Raw genomic sequence first — 27,287 nt, 5'->3', positions numbered from 1 at the left:
TTTAGCTTCGGACCAAGGCTGCATCTCCATTTTAGTCCTGCTTGATCTTAGTGCTGCATTCCACACTATAGATCATGATATTCTCATAGATCGCTTACAAAATCACACAGGTATGCAGAGACAGGCATTAAAATGGTTTAGATCCTACCTGTCTGATCCATACCACTTTGTAGATTTAAATGGAGAACTGTCCAGTGTAGTGCCAGTGAAATACGGGGTCCCACAAGGGTCAGTTTTAGGACCTCTGCTTTTCTCAGTATACATACTCTCATTGGGTAACATCATTAGAAGGCATGGGATTAGTTTCCATTGTTATCCCGATGATACCCAGTTATATATCTCATCAAAACCAGATGAAATATCTAATTTGTCTAGACTAACTGAGTGTGTTAAAGATATTAGAGATTGGATGACTGATAATTTCCTATTATTAAATTCTGATAAGACAGAGATATTACTTATTGGCCCAAAAACCAGTAGCTCTCGCAATTCAGCTTGCACCTAGAAGGATGTACTGTTACTACTAGCTCAACAGTGAAAGACCTGGGTGTAATATTAGACAGCAACTTATCCTTTAAAAATCATATTTCCAATATCACAAAAACTTCTTCCATCTTAGAAATATCGCCAAGCTTAGGAACATTTTATCTGTATCTGATGCAGAAAAACTAGTTCATGCATTCATGACCTCCAGACTGGACTACTGTAATGCATTACTAGGTGTTTGTCCTGCATCTTCAATAAACAAGCTACAGTTAGTCCAGAATGCAGCCGCCAGAGTTCTTACCAGATCAAGAAAATATGATCATATAACCCCAATATTATCATCCCTGCACTGGCTACCTGTTAAACTTAGAATTGACTATAAATTAGCTCTAGTCATGTTCAAGGCTCTAATTGGTTTAGCTCCCACCTATCTCTCCAGTCTTCTGACACGCTACAATCCACCACGCTCTTTAAGATCACAAAATTCTGGACTTCTAGTAGTTCCCAGAATATCAAAGTCCACAAAAGGGGGTAGAGTGTTTTCGTATTTAGCTCCAAAACTTTGGACTAGTCTTCCTAGTTTAAATGTAGATTAAAGACTTATCTCTTTATCCTGGCATACACATAATTCCTCCCATAACCTTGTGCTCCAGTACATCTGCTCAAATGCACATTATCATCTAGTCCTGCTAATATCATGAACAGCAACTACGCTAATTCCTTTCCACCTGTATCACACTCTCCTGTGTTTATAATCATGTATAATCACACGCTTCAATGTTTAGAATAATTTATAATCACACTCTCCGGTCTCACCTAAATGAGGACGGGTTCCCTTTTGAGTCTGTTTCCTCTTAAGGTTTTTTCTTGCCACAGTCGCCTCAGGCTTCTCACTAGGGATGATTTTGTCTAAACATCTAGGACTTTTTGTGTGTTTTCTGTTTCCTATGTTCTGTAAAGCTGTTTTAAGACAATGTTCATTGTTAAAAACACTATACAAATAAAATTGAATAGAATAGAAATCCCAGTTCTCCTGCAACCCAGTTCCCCTGCGGTTTTATTCACCTGCAGCTCGGTTCCCCTGCAGCCTGGTTCTCCTGCAGCTCGGTTCTCCTGCAGCCCGGTTCTCCTGCAGCTGGTCTTGTCTGTAGCAGCAGTAATAAAGCTGAGTGATGTATAAGACTTTACACGCTGCTGTATCTTCTCTTCTCCATCCAGTCTTTTATTTATTTCATCATTAAAGCTGATAAATAAAGGAGCTACAGCAGATTGTTGATGTTTCCTGAGAAATCACACACACTGTTCACACTGAAAACTTCCCTTTCTGGAGTTTTGATATGATCTGATTAATCTCCAAACCTTGATAAAGTTTGTGTTCTTATTATTATTCTCCCACATCCTCTACATGAGAGCTGGACAGAATGAGAGACTGATTAATTTCTCAGGTAAATTCCTGAACACACTGTAGCCCTACCTGTGCACGGCTTCCGCCTCGTGACGTCACTCAGGTGTGGTCCTGCGGGAAATGGCGGCTGAAGTTTCTTGTGTCTTTTTGCTGTGAGAGTGTGATGAAGTGAAGGAACAGAGGAGAGCTGCAGCTGGAGAGAGAGCGGAAGGAAGAGCTGATTACAGAGAGATCTGGACCGAGACACAGTCCGGAGATTTCCCTCGCTCGCGAGCGCGCGCGTGTGCGTGCGTGTGTATGTGTGTGTATGTGTGTGTATGTGTGTGCTCTGTACACACTCCTGCGGTCTGATCCTCACTAGAACACACAGATTTGACCCACAGCGCGGTGTCCAGTCTCGGGCTCCGAATCGCGGCTCAGAACAGTCTCTCAACTTTTACAGTAAAAGAGAGAAAAGTCGGTGAGTAAATATTTATTATTATTTAAATATTTATATTTTTTGGAGTTTTTATTTCTCTCACGTTTCAGTTTCGGGTTAAAGTTTAGAGTCGGAAGTTTTTCTTTATTCAGGATTCAAAGTTTTTACTGAACAGAGAGAGGAAATGTGCAGACTGAACTTTAATTATTATTCTTTAGGATAATCTGAAAAAAACTCTGTGTGCGCGCGCCCGTGTGTTTATGTTCCTGTTTCCTGTACACTGGACAGAATACAGAGTAAAGTGTAGTTCATTGAATAATTTGCTGTATAAAGTGTGTGTGTGTCTGTGTGTGTCTGTGTGTGTTTGAGCACATGTTCTGTGAAAGATTTGCTATATAATTTGTGTGTGTGTGTGTGTGTGTGTGTGTGTGTGTGTAGATAAATGTGCAGTTACTTTGGTCATTTCCTGTATGAGTGTTTACAGGATGTGTGTTTGTGTTCAAACTTTTCCCTACACACACACACACACACACACACACACACACACACACACACACAGACAGACAGTTGGAGGTTCAGGTGTGAGATGGCGAGTGAGGACGTGGAGGCGAGTGAAGCATTTCCTGTAGAGAGAGACAGTGTGGGTGTGGAGGAGGAGGAGGAGAGCCAGGACCCGGGATGCTGTGAGAGGTTCCACAGGTTAGTGTCCAGGTGGATGCTGCCCGAGGACCTGCGGGAGACCTATCTGGAGAGAGCGAACTGCTGCCCGCCGCCCATCTTCATCATCCTCATCAGCATCGGAGAGGTAAACAAACCTTTACACAGTTTATACACACACCTGTGGTGTAGTGTGGAGGGGTGTGGTGTGGAGGGGTGTGGTGTGGAGGGGTGTGGTGTGGTGTGGTGTGGTGTGGAGGGGTGTGGTGTGGTGTGGTGTGGTGTGGAGGGGTGTGGTGTGGTGTGGAGGGGTGTGGTGTGGTGTGGTGTGGTGTGGAGGGGTGTGGTGTGGTGTGGAGGGGTGTGGTGTGGTGTGGTGTGGTGTGGAGGGGTTTAAGGTCAAACTGAAATCTAAATTTTATTGGTCACATATATAATGGTACAGTGTGATAGACAGTGAAATGATTACACCACTGTTTGCTTTGACCCTTGGAAAGGAAAAGGAATAAGGACAGAAAAGACAAGGATAAAATGTAAAATATAAAATACATAATATAAAATAATGTGCAGTGTGCAGACAGCAGCAGTACGGGGGTCATGGAGTGGAATGAGGTGATGAGAGCAGTGCTATTGTCCATCTTAAAGCACAGATGTACACAAGTCCACTTTGTGTATAAACGGAGCAGAATGTCCCATATATGTTTGTGTTTATGTATTGTGTGTCACAGTCCTGTAGTGTGTAAATGTACAGTACGGTTTGGTGTTTTCCAACACGTGTGTAGGAAGCATGAAGGTGGGGTTTTGGGTGTGGTTTAGGGTGAAGGGGTTTAGGGTGGGGTTTTGGGTGTGGTTTAGGATGAAGGGGTTTAGGGTGGGGTTTTGGGTGTGGTTTAGGGTGGAGGGGTTTAGGGTGGGGTTTTGGGTGTGGTTTAGGGTGAAGGAGTTTAAGGTGGAGGGGTTTAGGGTGGGGTTTATGGTGGAGGGGTTTAGGGTGGGGTTTAGTGTCTCTATGAGGAACTTAGACACACACACACACACACAAAACACACACAGCTTTCAGACTCACTAAAACACACACACACACACAGCAGTAACAGTGTTGACTGTGCAGAGAAACAACACAGTGTTTATTCCTTTAGGACTGAAGCAGCGTTGTGTCTCACTGCAGTTTGTGGCTCTGAGTGTGGATTTAACCCCGAGTTACCTCTCTAACCTCACTGTGGAAATAAACATTATAATATCAAGCTTCTCTCTCTCTCTCTCTCTCTCTCTCTGTCATTCTCTCTCTCTCTCTCTCTCTCTCTCTCTCTCTCCTATATCTCTCTCTCGTCAGTAAAATAAATCATTTTAACTGACTTAAATGATTTTTAACTGATTAATATTGTATGAATGTCAGAGATCAGTGTGTGTGTGTGTGTGTGTGAATGGTATAAACAGTAATAAACATTAATAACCCTGCTCTGTGTCATGTGACAGCTGGCGGTGTTTATTTATTATGCGGTGTGGAAGCCTCAGAAGCAGTGGATAACTCTGGATGAAGGAATCTGGAGAAGTCCATTAACGTATAAACCTGATGAGCGTGAGGAGGCGTGGCGTTTCCTCTCCTACATGTTCGTCCATGCCGGGTAAACACACCCCTTCCTCTCGTTTACCTGATTAGTGTTTATTTTTGTTGTATTTCTGTGATTTCATGTTTTTTTGCTCTTCTTTTCCTCTCCAGTGTTCAACACATCCTCGGGAACCTGATTCTCCAGCTGCTCCTCGGGATCCCGTTAGAACTGGTCCATAAAGGGTTTGAGGTGGGGATGGTGTACCTCGGTGGCGTTCTCGCAGGTCAGACTGGCGTAGAACCTCTCTGTGCTGGGGGAGAGAACTCACACACAGACACACACACACACACACACACCAGCTCAGTGTTGGTTTAGTTTCAAACAGTGAGTGTTGATGTTCTGCACTCTGTATCTTCAGGCTCTGAAATGTGTGTGTGTGTTTGTGTGTGTGTGTGTGAGTGTGTGTGTGTGTCTAGGATCATTAGCGAGCTCTATCTTTGACCCGTACAGCGCCCTGGTCGGAGCTTCAGGAGGAGTTTATGCCCTGATTGGAGGTTACTTCATGAACGCTGTGGTGGTGCGCTTGTTACTGCTCTTATTTATGATTTTTTTTCTTTTTTCAGCTTTCAGTTTAAAGTGTTAAAGTGTAAAATGTCTAAATGTCTGTGATGGAGACCCTCACAGTCTGACCCTCACAGTCTGACCCTCACAGTCTGACCCTCACAGTCTGACCCTCACAGTCTGACCCTCCTGTGTTTACTTCCTGTTTTTTCTCTTCTTCAGAACTTTAGAGAGATGATTCCTCTGCTCGGAATTTTCCGCATCACCGTCATCATCCTCATCGGTGTGTGTTACTGTGTGTGTGTGTTACTGTGTGTGTGTGTGTGTGTTTGTTACTCTGTGTGTGTGTGTGTTACTGTGTGTGTTTGTTACTGTGTGTGTGTTACTGTGTGTGTTTGTTACTGTGTGTGTGTTACAGTGTGTGTTGTTACTGTGTGTGTTGTTACTGTGTGTGTTGTTACTGTGTGTGTTGTTACTGTGTGTGTTGTTACTGTGTGTGTTAGTTACTGTGTGTGTTTGTTACCGTGTGTGTTTGTTACCGTGTGTGTTTGTTACTGTGTGTGTTTGTTACTGTGTGTGTTTGTTAGTGTGTGTGTTACAGTGTGTGTTGTTACTGTGTGTGTTGTTACTGTGTGTGTTGTTACTGTGTGTGTTGTTACCGTGTGTGTTTGTTACCGTGTGTGTTTGTTACTGTGTGTGTTTGTTACCGTGTGTGTTTGTTACCGTGTGTGTTTGTTACTGTGTGTGTTTGTTACCTTGTGTGTTTGTTACCTTGTGTGTTTGTTACCGTGTGTGTTTGTTACCGTGTGTGTTTGTTACTGTGTGTGTTTGTTACTGTGTGTGTGTTACAGTGTGTGTTGTTACTGTGTGTGTTGTTACTGTGTGTGTTAGATACTGTGTGTGTTTGTTACCGTGTGTGTTTGTTACCGTGTGTGTTTGTTACTGTGTGTGTTTGTTACCGTGTGTGTTTGTTACCGTGTGTGTTTGTTACTGTGTGTGTTTGTTAGTGTGTGTGTTACAGTGTGTGTTGTTACTGTGTGTGTTGTTACTGTGTGTGTTGTTACTGTGTGTGTTTGTTACCGTGTGTGTTTGTTACCGTGTGTGTTTGTTACTGTGTGTGTTTGTTACCTTGTGTGTTTGTTACCGTGTGTGTTTGTTACCGTGTGTGTTTGTTACTGTGTGTGTTTGTTACTGTGTGTGTGTTACAGTGTGTGTTGTTACTGTGTGTGTTGTTACTGTGTGTGTTAGATACTGTGTGTGTTTGTTACCGTGTGTGTTTGTTACCGTGTGTGTTTGTTACTGTGTGTGTTTGTTACCGTGTGTGTTTGTTACTGTGTGTGTTTGTTACTGTGTGTGTTTGTTAGTGTGTGTGTTACAGTGTGTGTTGTTACTGTGTGTGTTGTTACTGTGTGTGTTGTTACTGTGTGTGTTTGTTACCGTGTGTGTTTGTTACTGTGTGTGTTTGTTACCGTGTGTGTTTGTTACTGTGTGTGTTTGTTACCTTGTGTGTTTGTTACCGTGTGTGTTTGTTACCGTGTGTGTTTGTTACTGTGTGTGTTTGTTACTGTGTGTGTGTTACAGTGTGTGTTGTTACTGTGTGTGTTGTTACTGTGTGTGTTAGATACTGTGTGTGTTTGTTACCGTGTGTGTTTGTTACTGTGTGTGTTAGTTACCGTGTGTGTTAGTTACCGTGTGTGTTTGTTACTGTGTGTGTTTGTTACTGTGTGTGTTTGTTACCTTGTGTGTTTGTTACTGTGTGTGTTTGTTACCGTGTGTTTGTTACTGTGTGTGTTAGTTACCGTGTGTGTTAGTTACCGTGTGTGTTAGTTACCGTGTGTGTTTGTTAGTGTGTGTGTTTGTTAGTGTGTGTTACAGTGTGTTTTTTAGTGTATGTGCTTGTTAGTGTGTGTGTGAATGTTAGTGGGTGTATGTTACAGGGTGTGTGTTTGTTAGTGTGTTTGTTAGTGTGTGTTTGTTACTGTGTGTGTATGTTACTGTGTGTGTATGTTAGTGTTTCTTAGTGTGTGTGTTTGTTAGTGTGTGTGTATGTTACTGTGTGTGTTTGTTACTGTGTGTGTTTGTTACTGTGTGTGTTTGTTACTGTGTGTGTTTGTTAGTGTGTGTGTTTGTTAGTGTGTGTGTATGTTACTGTGTGTGTTTGTTAGTGTGTGTTTGTTAGTGTGTGTGTATGTTACTGTGTGTGTTTGTTAGTGTGTGTGTATGTTACTGTGTGTGTTTGTTACTGTGTGTGTTTGTTACTGTGTGTTTGTTAGTGTGTGTGTATGTTACTGTGTGTGTTTGTTAGTGTGTGTGTATGTTACTGTGTGTGTTTGTTAGTGTGTGTGTTTGTTAGTGTGTGTGTATGTTACTGTGTGTGTTTGTTAGTGTGTGTGTATGTTACTGTGTGTGTATGTTACTGTGTGTGTTTGTTAGTGTGTGTTACAGTGTTACAGTGTGTTTTTTAGTGTATGTGCTTGTTAGTGTGTGAATGTTAGTGTGTGTGAATGTTAGTGTGTGTGTGTATGTTAGTGTGTTTGTTAGTGTGTGTGTTTGTTAGTGTGTGTGTGTTTGTTACAGTGTGTGTTTGTTACTGTGTGTATTTGTTACTGTGTTTGTTAGTGTGTGTGTTTGTTAGTGTGTGTGTGTTAGTGTGTGTGTGTTAGTGTGTGTGCATTTGTTGTAGTGTGTGTGTTTGTTACTGTGTGTGTTTGTTACACTGTGTGTGTGTGTGTGTTACTGTGTGTATTTGTTACTGTGTGTGTGTGTTACTGTGTGTGTGTGTGTGTGTTTGTTACTCTGTGTGTGTGTGTTTGTTAGTGTGTGTTTGTTAGTGTGTGTTTGTTAGTGTGTGTTTGTTAGTGTGTGTTTGTTAGTGTGTGTTTGTTAATGTGTGTGTTTGTTAATGTGTGTGTTTGTTACAGTGTGTGTTTTAGTGTGTGTGTTTGTTAGTGTGTATGTTTGTTAGTGTGTGTGTTTGTTACTGTGTGTGTTAGTGTTACAGTGTGTTTGTTACTGTGTGTGTTTGTTACTGTGTGTGTTAGTTACCGTGTGTGTTTGTTACTGTGTGTTTGTTACTGTGTGTGTTTGTTACTGTGTGTGTTAGTTACTGTGTGTTTGTTACCGTGTGTGTTTGTTACCGTGTGTGTTTGTTACTGTGTGTGTTTGTTACTGTGTGTGTTAGTTACCGTGTGTGTTTGTTACCGTGTGTGTTTGTTACCGTGTGTGTTTGTTACCGTGTGTGTTTGTTACCGTGTGTGTTTGTTACTGTGTGTGTTTGTTACTGTGTGTGTTTGTTACTGTGTGTGTTAGTTACCGTGTGTGTTTGTTACTGTGTGTTTGTTACTGTGTGTGTTTGTTACCGTGTGTGTTTGTTACTGTGTGTTTGTTACCGTGTGTGTTTGTTACCGTGTGTGTTTGTTACCGTGTGTGTTTGTTACCGTGTGTGTTTGTTACCGTGTGTGTTTGTTACCGTGTGTGTTTGTTACTGTGTGTGTTTGTTACTGTGTGTGTTTGTTACTGTGTGTGTTTGTTACTGTGTGTGTTTGTTACCGTGTGTTAGTTACCGTGTGTTTGTTACTGTGTGTGTTTGTTACTGTGTGTGTTAGTTACCGTGTGTTTGTTACTGTGTGTGTTTGTTACTGTGTGTGTTAGTTACCGTGTGTGTTTGTTACTGTGTGTGTTTGTTAGTGTGTGTTACAGTGTGTTTTTTAGTGTATGTGCTTGTTAGTGTGTGTGTGAATGTTAGTGGGTGTATGTTACAGGGTGTGTGTTTGTTAGTGTGTTTGTTAGTGTGTGTTTGTTACTGTGTGTGTATGTTACTGTGTGTGTATGTTACTGTGTGTGTATGTTACTGTGTGTGTATGTTAGTGTTTCTTAGTGTGTGTGTTTGTTAGTGTGTGTGTATGTTACTGTGTGTTTGTTACTGTGTGTGTTTGTTAGTGTGTGTGTTTGTTAGTGTGTGTGTATGTTACTGTGTGTGTTTGTTAGTGTGTGTTTGTTAGTGTGTGTGTATGTTACTGTGTGTGTTTGTTAGTGTGTGTGTTTGTTAGTGTGTGTGTATGTTACTGTGTGTGTTTGTTAGTGTGTGTTTTTTAGTGTGTGTGTATGTTAGTGTGTGTGTTTGTTAGTGTGTGTGTTTGTTAGTGTGTGTGTGTTACTGTGTGTGTTTGTTAGTGTGTGTTTGTTAGTGTGTGTGTATGTTACTGTGTGTGTTTGTTAGTGTGTGTGTTTGTTAGTGTGTGTGTTTGTTAGTGTGTGTGTATGTTACTGTGTGTGTTTGTTAGTGTGTGTTTGTTAGTGTGTGTGTATGTTAGTGTGTGTGTATGTTAGTGTGTGTGTATGTTAGTGTGTGTGTTTGTTAGTGTGTGTGTTTGTTACTGTGTGTGTTTGTTAGTGTGTGTTACAGTGTGTTTTTTAGTGTATGTGCTTGTTAGTGTGTGTGTGAATGTTAGTGGGTGTATGTTACAGGGTGTGTGTTTGTTAGTGTGTTTGTTAGTGTGTGTTTGTTACTGTGTGTGTATGTTACTGTGTGTGTATGTTAGTGTTTCTTAGTGTGTGTGTTTGTTAGTGTGTGTGTATGTTACTGTGTGTTTGTTAGTGTGTGTGTTTGTTAGTGTGTGTGTTTGTTAGTGTGTGTGTTTGTTAGTGTGTGTGTATGTTACTGTGTGTGTTTGTTAGTGTGTGTTTGTTAGTGTGTGTGTATGTTACTGTGTGTGTTTGTTACTGTGTGTGTTTGTTACTGTGTGTGTATGTTAGTGTTTCTTAGTGTGTGTGTTTGTTAGTGTGTGTGTATGTTACTGTGTGTTTGTTACTGTGTGTGTTTGTTACTGTGTGTGTTTGTTACTGTGTGTGTTTGTTACTGTGTGTTTGTTAGTGTGTGTGTATGTTACTGTGTGTGTTTGTTAGTGTGTGTGTATGTTACTGTGTGTGTATGTTAGTGTTTCTTAGTGTGTGTGTTTGTTAGTGTGTGTGTATGTTACTGTGTGTGTTTGTTACTGTGTGTGTTTGTTACTGTGTGTGTTTGTTACTGTGTGTGTTTGTTACTGTGTGTGTTTGTTACCTTGTGTGTTTGTTACCGTGTGTGTTTGTTACTGTGTGTGTTAGTTACTGTGTGTGTATGTTACTGTGTGTGTTTGTTACTGTGTGTGTGTGTTAGTGTGTGTGCTTGTTACTGTGTGTGTGTGTGTTAGTGTGTGTGCTTGTTACTGTGTGTGTGTGTGTTAGTGTGTGCTTGTTACTGTGTGTGTTTGTTAGTGTGTGTGTTTGTTAGTGTGTGTATTTGTTACTGTGTGTGTTTGTTACTGTGTGTGTTAGTGTTAGTGTGTTTGTTACTGTGTGTGTTTGTTACTGTGTGTGTTTGTTACTGTGTGTGTTTGTTACTGTGTGTGTTAGTTACTGTGTGTGTTTGTTACTGTGTGTGTTTGTTAGTTTGTGTTACAGTGTGTTTTTTAGTGTATGTGCTTGTTAGTGTGTGTGTGAATGTTAGTGGGTGTATGTTACAGGGTGTGTGTTTGTTAGTGTGTTTGTTAGTGTGTTTGTTAGTGTGTGTGTATGTTTGTGTTTGTTATTGTGTGTGTATGTTACTGTGTGTATGTTAGTGTGTTTTTTAGTGTGTGTGTTTGTTAGTGTGTGTGTGTGTTACTGTGTGTGTGTTACTGTGTGTGTGTTACTGTGTGTGTGTTACTGTGTGTGTGTTACTGTGTGTGTATGTTACTGTGTGTGTATGTTACTGTGTGTGTATGTTACTGTGTGTTTTTTAGTGTGTGTGTTAGTTACTGTGTGTGTTAGTTACTGTGTGTGTTAGTTACTGTGTGTGTTAGTTACTGTGTGTGTTTGTTAGTGTGTGTGTTTGTTAGTGTGTGTGTTAGTTACTGTGTGTGTTAGTTACTGTGTGTGTTAGTTACTCTGTGTGTTTGTTACTGTGTGTGTTTGTTAGTGTGTGTGTATGTTACTGTGTGTGTTTGTTACTGTGTGTAACATACTGTGTTAGTGTGTGTTTGTTACTGTGTGTGTTTGTTACTGTGTGTGTAACATACTGTGTTAGTGTGTGTGCGTTTGTTACTGTTTGTGTGTTTGTTAGTGTGTGTGTTTGTTAGTGTGTGTGTTTTACTGTGTGTGTGTTTGTTACAGTGTGTGTGTTTGTTACTGTGTGTGTTTGTTACTGTGTTTGTTTCTTAGTGTGTGTGTATGTTAGTGTGTGTGTTTGTTACTGTGTGTGTTTGTTACTGTGTGTTTGTTACTGTGTGTGTTTGTTAGTGTGTGTGTATGTTACTGTGTGTGTTTGTTAGTGTGTGTTACAGTGTTACAGTGTGTGTTTTAGTGTATGTGCTTGTTAGTGTGTGAATGTTAGTGTGTGAATGTTAGTGTGTGTGAATGTTAGTGTGTGTGAATGTTAGTGTGTGAATGTTAGTGTGTGTGTTTGTTAGTGTGTGTGTGTGTATGTTACAGTGTGTTTGTTACTGTGTGTGTTTGTTACTGTGTGTGTTTGTTACTGTGTGTGTTTGTTACTGTGTTTGTTAGTGTGTGTCTTTGTTAGTGTGTGTCTTTGTTAGTGTGTGTGTTTGTTAGTGTGTGTGTTTGTTAGTGTGTGTGTGTGTTAGTGTGTGTGTGTTAGTGTGTGTGCATTTGTTGTAGTGTGTGTGTTTGTTACTGTGTGTGTTTGTTACTGTGTGTGTAACATACTGTGTTAGTGTGTTAGTGTGTGTGCGTTTGTTACTGTTTGTGTGTTTGTTAGTGTGTGTGTTTGTTAATGTGTGTGTTTGTTAATGTGTGTGTTTGTTACAGTGTGTGTTTGTTACAGTGTGTGTTTTAGTGTGTGTGTTTGTTAGTGTGTATGTTTGTTAGTGTGTGTGTTTGTTACTGTGAGTTTTACAGTGTGTTTGTTACTGTGTGTTTGTTACCGTGTGTGTTTGTTACTGTGTGTGTTTGTTACTGTGTGTGTTTGTTACCGTGTGTGTTTGTTACCGTGTGTGTTTGTTACCGTGTGTGTTTGTTACCGTGTGTGTTTGTTACTGTGTGTGTTAGTTACCGTGTGTGTTTGTTACTGTGTGTTTGTTACCGTGTGTGTTTGTTACCGTGTGTGTTTGTTACCGTGTGTGTTAGTTACCGTGTGTGTTTGTTACCGTGTGTGTTTGTTACCGTGTGTGTTTGTTACCGTGTGTGTTTGTTACTGTGTGTTTGTTACCGTGTGTGTTTGTTACTGTGTGTGTTAGTTACCGTGTGTGTTTGTTACTGTGTGTTTGTTACCGTGTGTGTTTGTTACCGTGTGTGTTTGTTACCGTGTGTGTTTGTTACCGTGTGAGTTTGTTACCTTGTGTGTTTGTTACCGTGTGTGTTTGTTACCGTGTGTGTTTGTTACCGTGTGTGTTTGTTACCGTGTGTGTTAGTTACCGTGTGTGTTTGTTACTGTGTGTTTGTTACCGTGTGTGTTTGTTACCGTGTGTGTTTGTTACCGTGTGTGTTTGTTACCGTGTGTGTTAGTTACCGTGTGTGTTTGTTACCGTGTGTGTTTGTTACCGTGTGTGTTTGTTACCGTGTGTGTTTGTTACCGTGTGTTTGTTACCGTGTGTGTTTGTTACTGTGTGTGTTTGTTACTGTGTGTGTTAGTTACCGTGTGTGTTTGTTACTGTGTGTTTGTTAGTGTGTGTTACAGTGTGTTTTTAGTGTATGTGCTTCTTAGTGTGTGTTAGTGTGTGTGTAACATACTGTGTTAGTGTGTGTGTTTGTTAGTGTGTGTTTGTTACTGTGTGTGTGTTTGTTACTGTGTGTGTTTGTTACTGTGTGTGTTTGTTACTGTGTGTGTTTGTTACTGTGTGTGTTAGTTACCGTGTGTGTGTTAGTGTGTGTGTTTGTTAGTGTGTGTGTTTGTTAGTGTGTGTTAGTGTGTTTTTTAGTGTATGTGCTTGTTAGTGTGTGTGTGAATGTTAGTGGGTGTATGTTACAGGGTGTGTGTTTGTTAGTGTGTTTGTTAGTGTGTTTGTTACTGTGTGTGTATGTTACTGTGTGTGTATGTTAGTGTTTCTTAGTGTGTGTGTTTGTTAGTGTGTGTGTTTGTTAGTGTGTGTGTTTGTTAGTGTGTGTGTTTGTTACTGTGTGTGTTTGTTACTGTGTGTGTTTGTTACTGTGTGTGTTTGTTAGTGTGTGTGTATGTTACTGTGTGTGTTTGTTAGTGTGTGTTTGTTAGTGTGTGTGTATGTTACTGTGTGTGTTTGTTACTGTGTGTGTTTGTTACTGTGTGTGTTTGTTACTGTGTGTGTTTGTTAGTGTGTGTTACAGTGTGTTTTTTAGTGTATGTGCTTGTTAGTGTGTGTGTGAATGTTAGTGGGTGTATGTTACAGGGTGTGTGTTTGTTAGTGTGTTTGTTAGTGTGTGTTTGTTACTGTGTGTGTATGTTACTGTGTGTGTATGTTAGTGTTTCTTAGTGTGTGTGTTTGTTAGTGTGTGTGTATGTTACTGTGTGTTTGTTATTGTGTGTGTTTGTTAGTGTGTGTGTTTGTTAGTGTGTGTGTTTGTTAGTGTGTGTGTTTGTTAGTGTGTGTGTGTTACTGTGTGTGTTTGTTAGTGTGTGTATGTTACTGTGTGTGTTTGTTACTGTGTGTGTTTGTTACTGTGTGTGTTTGTTACTGTGTGTGTTTGTTACTGTGTGTGTATGTTACTGTGTGTGTATGTTAGTGTTTCTTAGTGTGTGTGTTTGTTAGTGTGTGTGTATGTTACTGTGTGTTTGTTACTGTGTGTGTTTGTTACTGTGTGTGTATGTTACTGTGTGTTTGTTACTGTGTGTGTTTGTTACTGTGTGTGTTTGTTACTGTGTGTGTTTGTTACTGTGTGTGTTTGTTACTGTGTGTGTATGTTACTGTGTGTGTTTGTTAGTGTGTGTGTATGTTACTGTGTGTGTTTGTTAGTGTGTGTTTGTTAGTGTGTGTGTATGTTAGTGTTTCTTACTGTGTGTGTTTGTTAGTGTGTGTGTATGTTACTGTGTGTTTGTTACTGTGTGTGTTTGTTACTGTGTGTGTTTGTTACTGTGTGTGTTTGTTAGTGTGTGTGTTTGTTAGTGTGTGTGTATGTTACTGTGTGTGTTTGTTAGTGTGTGTGTATGTTACTGTGTGTGTTTGTTACTGTGTGTGTTTGTTACTGTGTGTTTGTTAGTGTGTGTGTATGTTACTGTGTGTGTTTGTTAGTGTGTGTGTATGTTACTGTGTGTGTATGTTAGTGTTTCTTAGTGTGTGTGTTAGTGTGTGTGTATGTTACTGTGTGTTTGTTACTGTGTGTGTTTGTTACTGTGTGTGTTTGTTACTGTGTGTGTATGTTACTGTGTGTGTTTGTTAGTGTGTGTGTTTGTTAGTGTGTGTGTATGTTACTGTGTGTGTTTGTTAGTGTGTGTGTATGTTACTGTGTGTGTATGTTACTGTGTGTGTTTGTTACTGTGTGTGTTTGTTAGTGTGTGTGTATGTTACTGTGTGTGTTTGTTAGTGTGTGTGTATGTTACTGTGTGTGTTTGTTAGTGTGTGTGTTTGTTAGTGTGTGTGTTTGTTAGTGTGTGTGTATGTTACTGTGTGTGTTTGTTACTGTGTGTGTATGTTACTGTGTGTGTTTGTTAGTGTGTGTTACAGTGTTACAGTGTGTTTTTTAGTGTATGTGCTTGTTAGTGTGTGAATGTTAGTGTGTGTGTTTGTTACAGTGTGTGTGTTTGTTACTGTGTGTATTTGTTACTGTGTTTGTTAGTGTGTGTGTTTGTTAGTGTGTGTGTGTTAGTGTGTGTGCATTTGTTGTAGTGTGTGTGTTTGTTACTGTGTGTGTTTGTTACTCTGTGTGTGTGTGTGTTACTGTGTGTATTTGTTACTGTGTGTGTGTGTTACTGTGTGTGTGTGTGTGTTTGTTACTCTGTGTGTGTGTGTTTGTTAGTGTGTGTTTGTTAATGTGTGTGTTTGTTACAGTGTGTGTTTGTTACAGTGTGTGTTTTAGTGTGTGTGTTTTAGTGTGTGTTTTAGTGTGTGTTTGTTAATGTGTGTGTTTGTTAGTGTGTGTGTGTATGTTACAGTGTGTGTTTGTTAGTGTCCGTTTGTTAGTGTGTGTGTGTATGTTACAGTGTGTGTATGTTACAGTGTGTGTTACTGTGTGTGTTTGTTACTGTGTGTGTTTGTTACTGTGTGTGTTTGTTACAGTGTTTGTTTGTTACTGTGTGTGTTTGTTACTGTGTGTGTTTGTTACTGTGTGTGTTTGTTACTGTGTGTGTTTGTTACTGTGTGTTAGTGTTACAGTGTGTTTGTTAGTGTGTGTGTTTGTTACTGTGTGTGTTACAGTGTTACAGTGTGTCTGTTACTGTGTGTGTCTGTTACTGTGTGTGTCTGTTACTGTGTGTGTCTGTTACTGTGTGTGTTTCTTACTGTGTGTGTTTGTTACTGTGTGTGTTTGTTACTGTGTGTGTTAGTTACCGTATGTGTTTGTTACTGTGTGTGTTTGTTAGTGTGTGTTACAGTGTGTTTTTAGTGTATGTGCTTCTTAGTGTGTGTGTTAGTGTGTGTGTTAGTGTGTGTTAGTGTGTGTGTTTGTTAGTCTGTGTGTTTGTTAGTGTGTGTGTTTGTTAGTGTGTGTGTATGTTAGTGTGTGTGTATGTTACTGTGTGTGTTTGTTAGTGTGTGTGTTTGTTAGTGTGTGTGTATGTTACTGTGTGTGTGTATGTTAGTGTGTGTTTATGTTAGTGTGTGTTTGTTAGTGTGTGTGTTTGTTACTGTGTGTGTTTCTTAGTGTGTGTGTATGTTACAGTGTGCCTGTTAGTGTGTTTGTTAGTGTGTGTGTTTGTTAGTGTGTGTGTTAGTGTGTGTGTTTGTTAGTGTGTGTGTTTGTTAGTGAGTGTGTTTGGTAGTGTGTGTGTTTGTGTGTGTGTTTGTTACTGTGTGTGTTTGTTACTGTGTGTGTTTGTTACTGTGTGTGTTTGTTACTGTGTGTGTTTGTTAGTGTGTGTTACAGTGTTACAGTGTGTTTTTTAGTGTGTGAATGTTAGTGTGTGTGTGTATGTTACAGTGTGTTTGTTAGTGTGTGTGTTTGTTAGTGTGTGTGTTTGTTAGTGTGTGTGTTTGTTACTGTGTGTGTGTTTGTTACAGTGTGTGTGTTTGTTACTGTGTGTATTTGTTACTGTGTGTATTTGTTACTGTGTTTGTTAGTGTGTGTGTGTTAGTGTGTGTGTGTTAGTGTGTGTGCATTTGTTGTAGTGTGTGTGTTTGTTACTGTGTGTGTTTGTTACTCTGTGTGTGTGTGTGTGTTACTGTGTGTATTTGTTACTGTGTGTGTGTTACTGTGTGTGTGTGTGTGTTTGTTACTCTGTGTGTGTGTGTTTGTTAGTGTGTGTTTGTTAATGTGTGTGTTTTAGTGTGTGTGTTTTAGTGTGTGTTTTAGTGTGTGTTTGTTAATGTGTGTGTTTGTTAGTGTGTGTGTGTATGTTACAGTGTGTGTTTGTTAGTGTCCGTTTGTTAGTGTGTGTGTGTTACATTGTGTGTTTATTAGTGTGTGTGTGTATGTTAGTGTGTGTATGTTACAGTGTGTGTTACTGTGTGTGTTTGTTACTGTGTGTGTTTGTTACTGTGTGTGTTTGTTACTGTGTGTGTTTGTTACAGTGTGTGTTTGTTACAGTGTGTGTTTGTTACTGTGTGTGTTTGTTACTGTGTGTTAGTGTTACAGTGTGTCTGTTACTGTGTGTGTTTCTTACTGTGTGTGTTTGTTACTGTGTGTGTTTGTTACTGTGTGTGTCTGTTACTGTGTGTGTCTGTTACTGTGTGTGTCTGTTACTGTGTGTGTCTGTTACTGTGTGTGTTTGTTAGTGTGTGTGTTTGTTACTGTGTGTGTTTGTTAGTGTGTGTGTATGTTACTGTGTGTGTTTGTTAGTGTGTGTGTATGTTAGTGTGTGTTACAGTGTGTTTTTAGTGTATGTGCTTCTTAGTGTGTGTGTTAGTGTGTGTTAGTGTGTGTGTTTGTTAGTGTGTGTGTTTGTTACTGTGTGTGTTACAGTGTGTTTTTTAGTGTATGTGCTTGTTAGTGTGTGTGTTTGTTAGTGTGTGTGTTTGTTAGTGTGTGTTACAGTGTGTTTTTTAGTGTATGTGCTTGTTAGTGTGTGTGTGAATGTTAGTGGGTGTATGTTACAGGGTGTGTGTTTGTTAGTGTGTTTCTTAGTGTGTGTGTTTGTTAGTGTGTGTGTATGTTACTGTGTGTTTGTTACTGTGTGTGTTTGTTACTGTGTGTGTTTGTTACTGTGTGTGTTTGTTACTGTGTGTGTATGTTACTGTGTGTGTTTGTTAGTGTGTGTGTATGTTACTGTGTGTGTTTGTTACTGTGTGTGTTTGTTACTGTGTGTGTTTGTTAGTGTGTGTGTATGTTACTGTGTGTGTTTGTTAGTGTGTGTTACAGTGTTACAGTGTGTTTTTTAGTGTATGTGCTTGTTAGTGTGTGAATGTTAGTGTGTGTGAATGTTAGTGTGTGTGTGTATGTTAGTGTGTTTGTTAGTGTGTGTGTTTGTTACTCTGTGTGTGTTTGTTACTCTGTGTGTGTTTGTTACTGTGTGTGTGTTTGTTACAGTGTGTGTGTTTGTTACTGTGTGTATTTGTTACTGTGTTTGTTAGTGTGTGTGTTTGTTAGTGTGTGTGTGTTAGTGTGTGTGCATTTGTTGTAGTGTGTGTGTTTGTTACTGTGTGTGTTTGTTACTCTGTGTGTGTGTGTGTTACTGTGTGTATTTGTTACTGTGTGTGTGTTACTGTGTGTGTGTGTGTGTTTGTTACTCTGTGTGTGTGTGTTTGTTAGTGTGTGTTTGTTAATGTGTGTGTTTGTTAGTGTGTGTGTGTATGTTACAGTGTGTGTTTGTTAGTGTCCGTTTGTTAGTGTGTGTGTATGTTACATTGTGTGTTTATTAGTGTGTGTGTGTATGTTACAGTGTGTGTATGTTACAGTGTGTGTATGTTACAGTGTGTGTTTGTTACTGTGTGTGTTTGTTACTGTGTGTGTTTGTTACTGTGTGTGTTACAGTGTTACAGTGTGTCTGTTACTGTGTGTGTCTGTTACTGTGTGTGTCTGTTACTGTGTGTGTTTGTTACTGTGTGTGTTTGTTACTGTGTGTGTTTGTTAGTGTGTGTTACAGTGTGTTTTTAGTGTATGTGCTTCTTAGTGTGTGTGTTAGTGTGTGTTAGTGTGTGTTAGTGTGTGTGTTTGTTAGTGTGTGTGTTTGTTACTGTGTGTGTTACAGTGTGTTTTTTAGTGTATGTGCTTGTTAGTGTGTGTGTTTGTTAGTGTGTGTGTTTGTTAGTGTGTGTGTTTGTTAGTGTGTGTTACAGTGTGTTTTTAGTGTATGTGCTTCTTAGTGTGTGTGTTAGTGTGTGTGTTAGTGTGTGTGTTAGTGTGTGTTAGTGTGTGTGTTTGTTAGTGTGTGTGTTTGTTACTGTGTGTGTTACAGTGTGTTTTTTAGTGTATGTGCTTGTTAGTGTGTGTGTGAATGTTAGTGGGTGTATGTTACAGGGTGTGTGTTTGTTAGTGTGTGTGTTTGTTACTGTGTGTGTTACAGTGTGTTTTTTAGTGTATGTGCTTGTTAGTGTGTGTGTTTGTTAGTGTGTGTTACAGTGTGTTTTTTAGTGTATGTGCTTGTTAGTGTGTGTGTGAATGTTAGTGGGTGTATGTTACAGGGTGTGTGTTTGTTAGTGTGTGTTTGTTAGTGTGTGTGTTTGTTACTGTGTGTGTTACAGTGTGTTTTTTAGTGTATGTGCTTGTTAGTGTGTGTGTTTGTTAGTGTGTGTGTTTGTTAGTGTGTGTTACAGTGTGTTTTTTAGTGTATGTGCTTGTTAGTGTGTGTGTGAATGTTAGTGGGTGTATGTTACAGGGTGTGTGTTTGTTAGTGTGTTTGTTAGTGTGTGTTTGTTAGTGTGTGTTTGTTAGTGTGTGTGTTTGTTACCGTGTGTGTTTGTTACCGTGTGTGTTTGTTACCGTGTGTGTTAGTTACCGTGTGTGTTTGTTAGTGTGTGTGTTTGTTAGTGTGTGTGTTTGTTAGTGTGTGTTACAGTGTGTTTTTAGTGTATGTGCTTCTTAGTGTGTGTGTTAGTGTGTGTGTTAGTGTGTGTTAGTGTGTGTGTTTGTTACTGTGTGTGTTACAGTGTTACAGTGTGTTTTTTAGTGTATGTGCTTGTCAGTGTGTGTGTGAATGTTAGTGGGTGTATGTTACAGTGTGTGTGTTTGTTAGTGTGTTTGTTAGTGTGTTTGTTAGTGTGTGTGTATGTTACTGTGTGTATGTTTGTGTTTCTTAGTGTGTGTGTTTGTTAGTGTGTGTATGTTACTGTGTGTTTGTTACTGTGTGTGTTTGTTACTGTGTGTGTTTGTTTGTTACTGTGTGTGTTTGTTACTGTGTGTGTTTGTTACTGTGTGTGTTTGTTACTGTGTGTGTTTGTTACTGTGTGTTTGTTACTGTGTGTGTTTGTTAGTGTGTGTGTATGTTACTGTGTGTGTTTGTTAGTGTGTGTTACAGTGTGTTTTTTATTGTATGTGCTTGTTAGTGTGTGAATGTTAGTGTGTGAATGTTAGTGTGTGTGAATGTTAGTGTGTGTGAATGTTAGTGTGTGAATGTTAGTGTGTGAATGTTAGTGTGTGAATGTTAGTGTGTGTGTTTGTTAGTGTGTGTGTGTATGTTACAGTGTGTTTGTTACTGTGTGTGTTTGTTACTGTGTGTGTTTGTTACTGTGTTTGTTAGTGTGTGTCTTTGTTAGTGTGTGTGTTTGTTAGTGTGTGTGTTTGTTAGTGTGTGTGTGTGTTAGTGTGTGTGTGTTAGTGTGTGTGCATTTGTTGTAGTGTGTGTGTTTGTTACTGTGTGTGTTTGTTACTGTGTGTGTAACATACTGTGTTAGTGTGTTAGTGTGTGTGCGTTTGTTACTGTTTGTGTGTTTGTTAGTGTGTGTGTTTGTTAGTGTGTGTGTTTGTTAGTGTGTGTGTATGTTACAGTGTGTTTGTTAGTGTGTGTGTTTGTTAGTGTGTGTATTTGTTACTGTGTGTGTTTGTTACTGTGTGTGTTTGTTACTGTGTGTGTTAGTTACTGTGTGTGTTAGTGTTACAGTGTGTTTTTTAGTGTGTGTGTTTGTTACTGTGTGTGTTTGTTACTGTGTTTGTTAGTGTGTGTGTATGTTACTGTGTGTTTTTGTTAGTGTGTGTATTTGTTAGTGTGTGTGTGTGTTAGAGTGTGTTTGTTCGTGTGTGTGTTTGTTACTGTGTGTGTGTTAGTGTGTGTGCTTGTTACTGTGTGTGTGTGTGTTTGTTACTGTGTGTGTAACATACTGTGTTAGTGTGTTTGTGTGTGTTTGTTACTGTGTGTGTTCGTTACTGTGTGTGTTTGTTACTGTGTGTGTTTGTTACTGTGTGTTTTTGTTAGTGTGTGTGTTTGTTAGTGTGTGTTTGTTTGTGTGTATTTGTTAGTGTGTGTGTGTGTTAGTGTGTGTTTGTTACTGTGTGTGTTTGTTACTGTGTGTGTTTGTTACTGTGTGTGTTTGTTAGTGTGTGTGTATGTTACTGTGTGTGTATGTTAGTGTTTCTTAGTGTGTGTGTTAGTGTGTGTATATGTTACTGTGTGTTTGTTACTGTGTGTGTTTGTTCGTGTGTGTGTTTGTTCGTGTGTGTGTTTGTTCGTGTGTGTGTTTGTTAGTGTGTGTGTTTGTTTGTGTGTATTTGTTAGTGTGTGTGTGTGTTAGTGTGTGTTTGTTACTGTGTGTGTTTGTTACTGTGTGTGTTTGTTACTGTGTGTGTGTTAGTGTGTTTGTTACTGTGTGTGTTTGTTACTGTGTGTGTTAGTTACTGTGTGTGTTTGTTAGTTTGTGTTACAGTGTGTTTTTTAGTGTATGTGCTTGTTAGTGTGTGTGTGAATGTTAGTGGGTGTATGTTACAGGGTGTGTGTTTGTTAGTGTGTTTGTTAGTGTGTTTGTTAGTGTGTTTGTTAGTGTGTTTGTTAGTGTGTTTGTTAGTGTGTGCATGTTACTGTGTGTGTATGTTTGTGTTTGTTATTGTGTGTGTTTGTTAGTGTGTGTATGTTACTGTGTGTATGTTAGTGTGTTTTTTAGTGTGTGTATGTTACTGTGTGTGTATGTTACTGTGTGTGTATGTTACTGTGTGTGTTTTTTAGTGTGTGTTTGTTACTGTGTGTGTTAGTTACTGTGTGTGTTAGTTACTGTGTGTGTTAGTTACTGTGTGTGTAACATACTGTGTTAGTGTGTTAGTGTGTGTGCGTTTGTTACTGTTTGTGTGTTTGTTACTGTTTGTGTGTTTGTTAGTGTGTGTGTTTGTTACAGTGTGTGTGTTTGTTACAGTGTGTGTTTGTTACAGTGTGTGTTTGTTACTGTCTTTGTTTCTTAGTGTGTGTGTATGTTAGTGTGTGTGTTTGTTACTGTGTGTGTTTGTTAGTGTGTGTGTTTGTTACTGTGTGTGTTTGTTACTGTTTGTTTCTTAGTGTGTGTGTATGTTAGTGTGTGTGTTTGTTACTGTGTGTGTTTGTTAGTGTGTGTGTTTGTTACTGTGTGTGTTTGTTACTGTGTGTGTTTGTTACTGTGTGTGTTTCTTAGTGTGTGTGTGTGTTTGTTACTGTGTGTGTATGTTACTGTGTGTGTATGTTACTGTGTGTGTGTATGTTAGTGTGTGTTTATGTTAGTGTGTGTTTGTTAGTGTGTGTGTTTGTTACTGTGTGTGTTTGTTAGTGTGTGTGTTTGTGTGTGTGTTTGTTACTGTGTGTGTTGTTACTGTGTGTGTTTGTTAGTGTGTGTTGTTACTGTGTGTGTTTGTTATTGTGTGTTTTACTGTGTGTGTTTGTTACTGTGTGTGTATGTTAGTGTGTGTGTATGTTACTGTGTGTGTGTTTGTTACTGTGTGTGTTTGTTACTGTGTGTGTTTGTTACTGTGTGTGTATGTTAGTGTGTGTGTGTGTTAGTGTGTGTGCATTTGTTACTGTTTGTGTGTTTGTTGTAGTGTGTGTGTGTTTTTGTTAGTGTGTGTGTGTTTTTGTTAGTGTGTGTGTGTGTTTGTTAGTGTGTGTGTGTGTTTGTTAGTGTGTGTGTTTGTTAGTGTGTATTTTACTGTGTGTGTTTGTTACTGTGTGTGTATGTTAGTGTTTGTGTATGTTACTGTGTGTGTGTTTGTTACTGTGTGTGTATGTTAGTGTGTGTGTGTTAGTGTGTGTGCATTTGTTACTGTTTGTGTGTTTGTTGTAGTGTGTGTGTGTGTTTGTTACTGTGTGTGTGTTTTTGTTAGTGTGTGTGTGTTTTTGTTAGTGTGTGTGTGTGTTTGGTACTGTGTGTGTGTGTTTGTTACTATGTGTGTGTGTATGTTAGTGTGTTTTTGTTAGTGTGTGTTTTAGTGTGTGTGTTTGTTAGTGTGTGTGTTTGTTAGTGTGTGTGTTTGTTAGTGTGTGTTTGTTAGTGTGTGTGTGTAACATACTGTGTTATTGTGTGTGTTTGTTACTGTGTGTGTTTGTTACTGTGTGTGTTTGTTACTGTGTGTGTTTGTTAGTGTGTGTGTTTGTTACCGTGTGTGTTTGTTACTGTGTGTATGTTAGTGTGTGTGTATGTTAGTGTGTGTGTTTGTTACTGTGTGTTTCTTAGTGTGTGTGTGTGTTACAGTGTGTGTGTTTGTTACTGTGTGTGTTTGTTAGTGTGTGTATTTGTTAGTGTGTGTGTGTGTTAGTGTGTGTGTGTATGTAAGTGTGTCTGTGTTAGTGTGTGTGCATTTGTTGTAGTGTGTGTGTGTTAGTGAGTGTGCTTGTTAGTTTGTGTGTGTGTTTGTTACTGTGTGTTTGTTACTGTGTGTGTTTGTTACTGTGTGTGTAACATAGTGTGTTAGTGTGTGTGCATTTGTTACTGTTTGTGTGTTTGTTAGTGTGTGTGTGTTTGTTTGTGTGTGTGTGTATGTGTGTTTTTTAGTGTGTGTGTGTGTTTGTTACTGTGTGTGTGTGTTTGTTACTATGTGTGTGTGTGTGTTAGTGTGTTTTTGTTAGTGTGTGTTTGTGTGTGTGTTTGTTAGTGTGTGTGTTTGTTACTATGTGTGTGTTTGTTAGTGTGTTTTTGTTAGTGTGTGTTTTAGTGTGTGTGTTTGTTAGTGTGTGTGTGTGTGTGTGTTTGTTACTGTGTGTGTTTGTTACTGTGTGTGTTTGTTACTGTGTGTGTTTGTTACTGTGTGTGTTGGTTAGTGTGTGTGTTAACGTGTGTGTGTTTGTCACAGTGTGTGTGCTTGTTACTGTGTGTTTGTTAGTGTGTGTTTGTTACTGTGTGTGTGTTTGTTAGTGTGTGTGTTTGTTAATGTGCATGTTTGTTAGTGTGTGTGTGTGTGTTTTAGTGTGTGTGTGTGTGTGTTTGTTAATGTGCATGTTTGTTAGTGTGTGTGTGTTTTAGTGTGTGTGTGTGTTTGTTAATGTGCATGTTTGTTAGTGTGTGTGTGTTTTAGTGTGTGTGTGTGTTTGTTAATGTGCATGTTTGTTAGTGTGTGTGTGTGTGTTTTAGTGTGTGTGTGTGTGTGTGTGTTTGTTAATGTGCATGTTTGTTAGTGTGTGTGTGTTTGTTAATGTGCATGTTTGTTAGTGTGTGTGTATGTTACAGTGTGTGTGTTAGTGTGTGTTTGTTACTGTGTTTTAATTACACAACTATTTAGCAAATGAATACAACAGTATGTTGAATGCTCAGTGTTTCTAAACTTTGTTTTGTGTGTGTGTGTGTGGTGTGTGTGCGCTGCGCTGTGGTGTGTGTGCGCTGTGGTGTGTGTGCGCTGTGGTGTGTGTGTGTGGTGTGTGTGCGCTGTGGTGTGTGTGCGCTGTGGTGTGTGTGTGTGCGCTGTGGTGTGTGTGCGCTGTGGTGTGTCTGTGTGTGTATGTGCATTTGTGTGTGTGTTGTGTGTGTTCTGTGTGTGTGTGTATGCATGCGTGTGTGTGTTGTGTGTGTGTGTGTGTGTGTGTTCTGTCTGTGTGTGTGTGTGTGTTGTGTGTGTATGTGTTGTGCGTGTGTGTGTGTTCTGTGTGTGTGTGTGTTGTGTGTGTGTGTGTGTGTGTGTGTGTGTGTATGTATGTTTTGTGTGTGTGTGTGTTCTGTGTGTGTATGCGCGCGCGCGCGTGTGTGTATGTGTTGTGTGTGTGTGTGTGTTCTGTGTGTGTGTGTGTATGTGTGTGTATGTATGTGTTGTGTGTGTGTATGCGCGCATGTGTGTGTTCTGTGTGTGTGTATGCGCGCGTGTTTGTGTGTGTGTTGTGTGTGTTTGTGTTCTGTGTGTGTGTGTGTATACGCGTGTGTGTATGCGCGTATGTGTATGTGTGTATGTGTTGTGTGTGTGTTGTATTGTGTAGTGGGCACAGACGTGGGCTTCGCTCTTTACAGACGTTTCCTGAGTGACGCAGCAGGACTGAGGGTAAGAGATTCTCTCTGGTGGGATTTTTAATTTGTTTGAATATTCTAATCATATTTAAATAAATATGTAAATGAGTCTGTGACATCATTGCATAAATGTCTACACTGTAAAAGTGAAAATATCTGAAATCTAGTCATATTTATTCAAGTTCCAGGAGTTTTATTGTCATGTGTTAGTACAATGAAATTCTTACTTTGTTTTTGTTTTTTGTTTGTATGAGTTATTATATATTTTCTATTCTAAAATTACAATAAAAGAAATTTACAAATATTAAAATTCTTTGTTGATTTTTAAATCATTATAAGCTCGAAATCATCTCCTTCTATTGATGAATAATTTTTCTCCTTTAAAGCTTTTATTTCTAGAAAAATAATCAACAGAAATAAAATCTAAAGCATCGAAAACCAAGCTGAATAATTTGATCCGAGTGTGTGTGCGTGCGTGCGAGTGTGTGTGCGTGTGTGTGTGTGTGTGTGTGTGTGTGTGTGTGCGCGTGTGTGTGCGTGCGTGTGCGCGTGCGTGTGTGTGTGCGTGTGTGCGTGTGTGTGTGCGTGTGTGTGTGCGCGTGTGTGTGCGTGTGAGTGTGCGTGCGTGCGTGTGCGTGTGTGTGCGCGTGTGTGTGCGTGCGTGTGAGTGTGCGTGTGTGTGTGCGTGTGTGCGTGTGTGTGTGCGTGCTTCTCTCTGTTTGTCTCAGGTTTCATCTCGGTGTTTGTCTCAAGTGTCTTCTCTCTGTCTCTGGGTTCATCTCTGTGTTTGTCTCAGATGCTGTCTCTGTGTTTGTCTCAGGTGTCTCAGATGCTGTCTCTGTGTTTGTCTCAGGTGTCTCAGATACTGTCTGTGTTTGTCTCAGGTGTCTCAGATGCTGTCTCTGTGTTTGTCTCAGGTGTCTCAGATACTGTCTGTGTTTGTCTCAGGTGTCTCAGATACTGTCTCTGTGTTTGTCTCAGGTGTCTCAGATACTGTCTGTGTTTGTCTCAGGTGTCTCAGATACTGTCTCTGTGTTTGTCTCAGGTGTCTCAGATGCTGTCTCTGTGTTTGTCTCAGGTGTCTCAGATACTGTCTCTGTGTTTGTCTCAGGTGTCTCAGATGCTGTCTCTGTGTTTGTCTCAGGTGTCTCAGATACTGTCTCTGTGTTTGTCTCAGGTGTCTCAGATGCTGTCTCTGTTTGTCTCAGGTGTCTCAGATGCTATCTCTGTGTTTGTCTCAGGTGTCTCAGATGCTGTCTCTGTGTTTGTCTCGGGTGTCTCAGGTGTTGTCTTTGTGTTTGTCTCAGGTGTCGTTTGTGGCTCATATCGGTGGAGGAATTGCAGGAATGACCATCGGCTACGTGTTCTTCAGTAACTACAACCAGAAACTCCTGCGAGATCCTCGCTTCTGGTTCTGCATCGTGGGCTACATCGTCTTCCTGCTCTTTGCCGTCTTCTTCAACATCTTCCTGTCTCCGGCTCCTCGCTGATGGAGCACTGGAGCCGAGACGGAAACCTCGCGGTGTCTGACCCTCAGTCAGGAACCGAGTGTTCACGCAGATCCTTAGGTCAAACGCTGAGAAATTAAAGACTGGAAGAACAAAACCTTCACATTAATGTCATTTGAGATTTCAGGCTTGTTACAGGACATGAGGACCGCGTGGAACTTTAGCCAGTTTTTTAATATTTAATATTTCATTTTACAGGAAAACCTGACGTTATTTACGGTGCTTTAGATTTTATATAGAATTTTTTCAGGGGTTTTAAAGGTTTTTACAAAGGTTTTTTAATTTAATTTTTCATAAAGTCAACCATTACATACATTTGTCTAGTCCGTGTGTGTGGAGTGTGTATGCTGTACATGTCCCTGTTGCTATGGAAACAATAAGGTATCAGAGTGAGTACATTAATATAAAGCTGCACTACTGTCAGAGCTGCTGTTAGAGAGAATTAATCAACACCTGATCCACCAATCAGAGAGCAGGATATAATAATAATAATAATAATAATAATAATAATAATAATTATTATTATTATGTATTATTATATTATTACTAGTGCACTAAAGTGTGCATTATTATTATTATTATTATTATTATTATTACATATAATAATAATAATAATAATAATAATAATAATACACATTTTAGTGCACTAGTGTGTGGTTTGGGACACAGCCAGACAGAAGCACTTGGAGGTCTTGGTGTATGACTGAATGTGATGAGGTTAAGGCTCTTGGTTGTTGATCAGAAGATCAGGGTTCAATCCCCAGCACCACCAAGCTGCCCCTGCTTGGCCCCTGAGTGAGGCCCTTAACCCTCTGTACTCCAGGGGGTGCTGTACTATGACTGACCCTGCACTCTGACCCCATCTTCCAAAAAGCTGGGATATAATAAAAGAATTCACCGTGCGGTAACCTGATGTACGGCAATAACAAAACCTTCACATGTTCACAGTTTTACTGACTGAAGTCCATCAGCTGAGACCTACATGCTAATGTAGCTAACCACATAGCCTCCAGTTTAGCATTGTGTGTGTGTGTGTGTGTGTGTGTGGTGTTCATCAGGAAAATAGACTTGATTTCACTCTAACTCAGGTGTTTGTGTTTGTGTGTGTGTGTGTGTTTTGGATTCCACTGATCTTTTATCAGATATTAATCCTGAACATTATGAAATTATCTGGAATCAGGTCACATTTGTGGTTATTGTTTGTTTATTGATTGTGTTTATTATTGTTTGTTTTTTGTGCTTTTACCTTCAGGGAAATATTTACAGGGTTTTTGTGTGGAATTGTTAGAAACCTGTTATTTGTGAAGTTCACGTGTATTTTTCATTAAAAGACATTTTCTAACTTTAAAA

General features: G+C 39.6%; 1 protein-coding gene and 1 long non-coding RNA gene across 3 annotated transcripts in view; one reads left to right on the top strand and one right to left on the bottom strand.

Moving 5' to 3' along the window:
• LOC131370937 (uncharacterized) overlaps window positions 1-2,093 on the bottom strand; it is a 6,592-nt gene extending 4,499 nt beyond the window's left edge. Inside the window, exons 1-2 of the long non-coding RNA XR_009207478.1 lie at window positions 1,961-2,093; window positions 1,552-1,631 (exon numbers count right to left, since the gene is read on the bottom strand). This is a non-coding gene — a long non-coding RNA (uncharacterized LOC131370937). The remainder of the gene's footprint in view (window positions 1-1,551; window positions 1,632-1,960) is intronic.
• rhbdl2 (rhomboid, veinlet-like 2 (Drosophila)) lies at window positions 2,013-27,287 on the top strand. Of its 2 annotated transcripts, none has more exons than XM_058418552.1 (8): window positions 2,013-2,351; window positions 2,873-3,114; window positions 4,443-4,591; window positions 4,687-4,799; window positions 4,993-5,093; window positions 5,300-5,360; window positions 24,402-24,463; window positions 25,737-27,287. In XM_058418552.1, the coding sequence occupies exons 2-8, from the start codon at window positions 2,896-2,898 to the stop codon at window positions 25,917-25,919; spliced, it is 888 nt and encodes a 295-aa protein (XP_058274535.1). In that variant the 5' UTR covers window positions 2,013-2,351; window positions 2,873-2,895; the 3' UTR covers window positions 25,920-27,287. The 2 variants fall into 2 exon arrangements, with proteins under 2 accessions (XP_058274535.1, XP_058274534.1); XM_058418551.1 differs by having other exon boundaries at window positions 2,015-2,351; window positions 2,869-3,114.

Source organism: Hemibagrus wyckioides, linkage group LG20 (assembly GCF_019097595.1).
Source record: "Hemibagrus wyckioides isolate EC202008001 linkage group LG20, SWU_Hwy_1.0, whole genome shotgun sequence".
Lineage (NCBI taxonomy): Eukaryota > Metazoa > Chordata > Actinopteri > Siluriformes > Bagridae > Hemibagrus > Hemibagrus wyckioides.
The sequence above is the reverse complement of the archived record's forward strand: the minus strand, read 5'-3'. Positions and strand labels throughout refer to the sequence as shown.

Excerpts from the sequence above, each read along its gene's own strand:
- rhbdl2 (XM_058418552.1), top strand. The coding sequence starts at position 2,896 with ATGGCGAGTGAGGACGTGGAGGCGAGTGAAGCATTTCCTGTAGAGAGA. Across the intron at positions 4,800-4,992 it reads CCTCGGTGGCGTTCTCGCAG|GATCATTAGCGAGCTCTATC; the intron begins GTCAGACTGGCG and ends GTGTGTGTCTAG. Across the intron at positions 24,464-25,736 it reads GTGACGCAGCAGGACTGAGG|GTGTCGTTTGTGGCTCATAT; the intron begins GTAAGAGATTCT and ends TGTTTGTCTCAG.